Here is a 6,705-nt window from a genome sequence, read left to right on the forward strand (position 1 = left end):
GCTCCTAAATAGATTAATCTATATAAAATTAATAATAATGGATTAGTTGTTGTTATGCCCTTCGACTTTGGAGTAAGGTTGAACCTCGTCAAATGTTACCCATGTTGTCATTTTTTTGTGATCAAGTTACACATTTGTATTTGTAGGCCCAAAATAGCTTTTTGGTACAAACGTTAACTTGGTCTGGTCTAATATCAATATATACACAGGGAGAGAAAAGAACAAGACATGATTTAATAGTATCATTGTTTTTAGTTGATCATCTTTGTATTGCACTAGTACCATTGTTTTACATCTTTTACCTAGATATTTGTTTTAAATCTCCAAATAATATATGCACATATTATCTTATATCATTATCATGCAGTTTGGATTGAGAAGAAATGGATCATAGCATATTTGGCACTGCAATGACTTCAAGAAAATGTAAAAGATAAGAGCATAAGAAGATAATCTTATTAGCTGCTGCTTGTGCTGTTCATATGGTCATTGGTGTAGTGACATGGTATCATAATAACTATTTTGTTAAGGAACCAACCCGTAATTGAGAACTAGAACGTCATAGCTTCCTTAATCGTCTTTATAGATGAACAAATAAAGATTGCATTGAACAATTGAGGCTTAGTAAAAATGCATTTTTTAACCTTTGTAGAATTTTACAAGAAAAGGGTGGATTAGTAAGAACAAGAAATGTTCCAACAACTGAAGCAGTAGCAATGTTTTTACATATCCTTGCTCACAACCTAAAATATAGGGTAGTGAAATTTAGTTATTGTAGATCTAAAGAAACCATAAGTAGGCAATTCAATGATGTCTTGAGAGCGGTAATGAAAGTGAGCAAAGACTATTTGAATTTTCAACCCTGTACTTTAGAAGGTGCGGAAGCAAACAAGTGGAGATGGTTTGAGGTAAGTTTATCAATTGTTAGGAGAAATTAGTTAATTATAAAATTTTCTTAGAATCTAAAAAAATTGTCTTGTTTGTAGAGATGTATTGGAGCACTTGATGAGACTCATATTTCGGTTACAGTTTCTCCTGATGAGAGACCTATATATCGTAATAGAAAGGGTGATGTCTCTACAAATGTGTTAGCTGCTTGTGGTCTAGATTTAAGGTTTATTTATGTGTTACCTGGGTGGGAAGGGTTTGCAGGAGATTCTCGAGTATTACAAGATGCATTACGTCGTCAAAACAAAATTGAAATTCCAACTGGTAATATTTCTTAGAAATATTTTTTTCTTTTTTTCTTTGGTCTAGTTTAAGTCTATGTTTGTTATTTTAAACATTGTAGGTAAGTATTTTCTTGTGGATGCGGGATATACCAATGGTCCGGGATTTTTAGCACCATATCGAGGAACTAGATATCATCTCAATGAGTGGATTGGAAACACCCCTCAAAGTTACAAGGAGTTATTTAATCTTCGTCATGCAAGTGCTCGAAATGCAATAGAAAGGTCATTTGGGATCTTGAAAAAAAGATGGAGTATATTAAGAACTCCTTCATTTTTTGATATAAAGACACAAATAAGAATTATCAATGCTTGTTTTGTGTTACACAATTTCATAAGAGACGAATAACAAATTGATCAACTTTTAAAAGTTCAAGACTTAGAATTTTTATCTTGTTGATGAAGAGTTAGTCCATCAATCAAGGGAAGAAGTTCAAAATAATGTCATAGATGATATCACAACTATTCAAGCTACTGAGGAATGGACAAGATTTCGAGATACATTAGCTATCAATATGTTTGCTAACTATCAAGTTAGGAGAAACTTTGCTTAGGGATAGTTCTTTTTCAAATGTAATTTGCTATTGCTGACAAACTTTGTGTGCTTTGTTACTATTGTACTTTTCTATTGAATATAGACTTTTATGTACTTTGCTATTGCATAAAAACTTTGCTTGAAATATTTTCTATGATTGTGCAGTGGACTAGTCAAATGAATAAAGTAGGTCATATCTAATATTTGTTATGTGCAGGTTGAATAAGTGACATTAACTTCAATGGAGTCATCTAATGAAAAAATGACGGACAAAAGAAAAGTTTTAGGAAAAAATAATGAGGAAACAAGAAGTTATTTTACATGGAATTTGGAAATGGAACGTATATTGGCTGATGTACTTAGAGATCAAAGGAATTTGGGCAACAAGGGTGACGAAGGTTGGAAAGGTTAGCATTGAATGCTGCAGCTGCAGTGTTGTCTACAAGCTTCAATGTTAATGTCACATCAGATAATGTCAAAAACCGTATCAAATTATTATGGAGATCGTGGTATGGTATTGTAAGTGACATCCTTGGCCAGAGTGGATTTGATTGGGATGGCACTAAGCACATGATCACAGTTGAGAATGAAAATGCTTGGAATGAATATTGCACTGTAAGTATTCTTTAATATGTTGCTATTTGTTATTCAAAGTAGATTGGATTTGACTTTTTCTTTTTTTTCCAGTCACATAAATCGGCTAAACCATTTCGATTCAAGGTGCTTCAAAACTGGGATGATATAGTGGATTTGTGTGCTAAAGATAGAGCCACCGGTCATGGAGCTGAAACTGCTATGGATGCTGATGAAGCGATGAGTAGAGAAACAAATGAAGTGGAATTCATGGGGTTAGGTGCTACTGCCATAGATTTAGAAGAACCAAGCTCTAATACAAAAGAAAAAAGACAAGGTTCGACTTCTTCTGGCACACATCCTCACAAGAGAAAGATGAAAGATGGGAGAAAAAGAAGAAATAACAGCTTCTTTGGATAAAATGGCAAACTCTTTTAACTGAATGGGAGAAAAGATGGATGGTAAAGTTGATGATGAAGATACTCAAGAAATATTACGTGAGGCAGCTTTGATACCAGATCTTAATAGAAAATAATGGACTAAAGCTATTAACTGGTTAGCTGACGATCCAAAGTTAGCTATTGTGAAAGCCCTTCCAATCCACCAAAAGGTTTTAACACATCTTGGAGAATGAAACTTGGTGAGTAACCTTTTGTCTACATTTCCCATTTCAATTTTCAAATTATAAATTTGTGTCTTTTGTATGCCTAGTTGAGCTCATATTTTCACTATAGTTATTTGTCTTTCCTCTTGTGACTTATATTATCTTGTTTCTTCTCCCCTAAATGGCAACATTAGATGTAAATTATTCAGGTTCCTCGACCTTTCACACTTGATGATGGATGAAGATTATGGAATGAAGAACATTGTTTTTTTTTTAATTTGGACCTTGTAATTCTTGTTTAAGATCTTTGTTTGGAACTTGATTAATTAGGACCTTGTAATGCTTGTGTTGATTCATGTTTATGCGTTGGTGCGTTATTAACAATTTGATGTGTTATTAACAATTTGAATTTTCTTCCCGTACGAACAATGAAATTAATATCATTTGAATCTTGTAGGAGATAATTGTCCTTAAATTACATAATTATTTAATTTTAATATATTTTTTAAAATTATTGCAAGACTAGGTAATTAATTTTTTAAACAAGAATAAAGAATTACATATCATTCATCTTTTAATTTTGTAGTATTGTTTAATCCAAGTTTTTTTGTATTACTACAAGAATATTGTAAAAGATTCAAAATTGTTTAGCATTAAAATTATTTTGATTATTTAATTATTAAATATTTAAAAAATTTATTATTATATATTTTATAACATTAAATTTATTTTGAATATTTAACTATTTAAAAAATGACTCATGTTTATTTTCATTCAATATTAAAATTTTAATTTTTAAATAAATATTTTAAAATGAAAATTTGAATTTCATTGAAATTGAATTACTTTATCCAAACAAGGAAATTAAAATACAAGAAATTGAATTGCCTCATCCAAACAAAATATTTACAAAATGAAAGGAATTTAAATCAAGGCAATCAAAATGTTGTGAATTTGAATTTCTTAGAAATCTTTAAATTTCTCATCCAAACATATGGTAAATGAATTTTGACAGAAATCACATGTATGTGCAATAGCACGAAAAAGCCTAATAAAAAATTGATCTCTTGCAAACATCCAATTATAAGAAACAATTAGATTTCTAAGGATATAAATTGGAACGAATGACATTCTTTAACTTAATGTATCCTGTTACTATTAATTTTTTATTACTTTTTAATATATCCTATTACTATTAAATTTTTTTCTGTAAAACATTAAGATGCTTGCGCAGCGTGCAATTGTGTTTCTAGTTTATAATTATATTATGGTCAAGTGTAGTAGTATTATTGGCACAAGTCCTAAATCCATTAAGGTAACACGATTTAATAATCCTAATTAAGGAAATAAATCAAGAAATATAATGAAATGAAATATGGATACCAATCTTAATAGATCATTTGAGACACTTTAAATATTCTAAAGATACAATAAAAGATAATGTTAAGATCACTCGAGTGTAACATAGTGCAACTTTCAATTTCCGTAATTTTCAAATTTGTTGGTGATTTTCCTTTTTTGGATTTACAATTTTTGTCTGAATATTTATAGCCTCTTGTTTGATCTTCCAGTGTGTAAATCTTGTTCACTTGCTTGTTCTGAGTGTCCAATATGCCGCACAAGTTTTACTGATAGGATTTTTGCTTTTACATAACAGAGGTCATGCCCTTATCTTACAATATTTTTATGAACTCTATTAAAATGCTGTTAAAACATTAACGTGTTTAATTTTGGTTTTTTAGTTTTTTCGCAAGGCTTTATCCCATTGAATTAATATACTCCATGCTATTATGGGTGCAATTCTTTTATTAGTTTGCCTGTATGTAACGGCGTTTAAAAGGTATATCAATATCTTTCTTTTTAACTTGTTGAATATAGTAGAAGCAAAATACTAAAAATAATAACTTTACTGTCCTATACATTCTTTGGCTTTGTCACTAGTGGACTCTTTTAGTATTTAATTATGATAAAAAAATTTCTTGATGTTCTTGATTTTTCACATTAGTCTTACACATAGTTTGTGATTTTTCTATTATTGGCTCAAATATGTGTATTTTTACATTTAGCAAACCACAATCATACACTTTAACATCAAATCAATATTTGAAGGGGAAATTATAAATTTCGCAAAAATAATAATAAAAAATTCATTATTCTACATCGGTTGAGTGATAACCGATGTAGAAACCTTGTCATTCCTATCCATTCTACATCGGTTCAATAATAAACGATGTAGAAATCCTTCAAATTCTACATGGGTTGACTTATAACCGATGTAGAAACCTTGCCATTATTATCCATTCTACATCGGTTGACTGATAACCGATGTAGAAACCCTACCATCAACATCGGTTTCAGCCTTAGAACCGATGTAGAAAGCTCACATTCTACATCAGTTGAGTTACACAACCGATGTAGAAAGGTCACTCTTCAAAGACGGTCCTCCAACCGATGTAGGTATTCAACGACACTGTGTTACCACTATGCGTCGTAACCGATGTAGAAAGGCTATTAGAACCGATGTAGAAGGCCTTTTTTTTAGTATTGACAGGTAGTATTTTGTTATTATAAAAATTAAGTGTATCAATATTATAATAAAATTGATCCATAATAAATATCATTATTTCAGAGTCATTGTTTTTCTTAATTTATTAAAAAAATTCTAACGTATTACGTCCAATATTATATGTGTTCAATTGCATCAAACTGTTTGAGGGAAACAAAATTAACTCTGCATAGTCATTTTTCATGGAGCAATCACTCTTATTTTTACAACAAAATTGTAGATCCTTTCACACAGAGACATTCAACTACTCATTTTCCTAATTCATCCCAAATTATAAAATTTAAGATACCCAAATATATCATAAATTGCAAGTTCCATTAAACTGCAAGAGGAATTCTACTTCTGATTTCCTAATTCAACTAGAGAAATTCTACTATTGATTTCCATAAGCAAACATCACAGTTGACCGAAAGCTTGTTTAAGATACCCAAAGATATCATAAACTGCAAGTTCCATTAAATTGGCATGAAAAAATGTAATTTAACAAGTCATGTTTAATTTAACTGGATGTCTAACACTTGATGTGGTATCTTGCCGTTAACCAATAAATTATGACAGGTATGGGTACTCATAAATAAAAAAAATGGTATAACACACGAAAACTTCTTAGATAACTTCAATGTTGGGTCCATGCACATAACAAGGTTCAGAACAAACACAAACATCAGAGAGCTTATTTGGATTGTCCTTGGTATCACCCAATATAAAGCAGACTGCAGAGCAACTTAATATGCTTTCCAGTCAAACAAACATAGTGTGTAAATCTGAGAAGTTTTTTTTTTTAAAACTTTTCTTCAAGGAGAAGAAAGAAAAGAAACATATATATAATAAATATATAAATATAAATATCTAGCAAAGCAAAGACACAAATCCTACTGTGGTCCCCTACATAACGCAATAGCATCACACCTTTTGCAAAAGAAAATCACCCCAGCCACAAAACACTGATGATCTTTATCAACAACAACTCTCTATCTCTCTTTCTCTCTCTTGGCCGTATGCACTAGCTCATAATAATAACTATAGAAAAAAACATCATTCATCCTGAAATTTAGCAACACACGTCTATCTATCTTATGTTTTTGTCAACTTAACGACCCTATAGTATAGACTGTATATTGTGAAATAACTTCACTTTTACACAAGTTCATTTAAGCAAATATCAGTGGCAAACTTCAACGCTAATCATAATGCCCAG

The 6,705-nt window shown here is 30.6% G+C and overlaps 1 protein-coding gene across 1 annotated transcript; it reads left to right on the forward strand.

Annotated features, from left to right (window-relative positions):
- Positions 1 to 827: 827 nt before the first annotated feature.
- Positions 828 to 1,994, forward strand: LOC114399180. Its single transcript, XM_028361660.1, has 4 exons — positions 828 to 908; positions 987 to 1,212; positions 1,292 to 1,454; positions 1,982 to 1,994. The coding sequence occupies exons 1-4, from the start codon at positions 828 to 830 to the stop codon at positions 1,992 to 1,994; spliced, it is 483 nt and encodes a 160-aa protein (XP_028217461.1).
- The last annotated feature ends 4,711 nt before the right edge of the window (positions 1,995 to 6,705 follow it).

This window comes from Glycine soja, chromosome 1 (assembly GCF_004193775.1).
Source record: "Glycine soja cultivar W05 chromosome 1, ASM419377v2, whole genome shotgun sequence".
Classification (NCBI taxonomy): Eukaryota; Viridiplantae; Streptophyta; class Magnoliopsida; order Fabales; family Fabaceae; genus Glycine; species Glycine soja.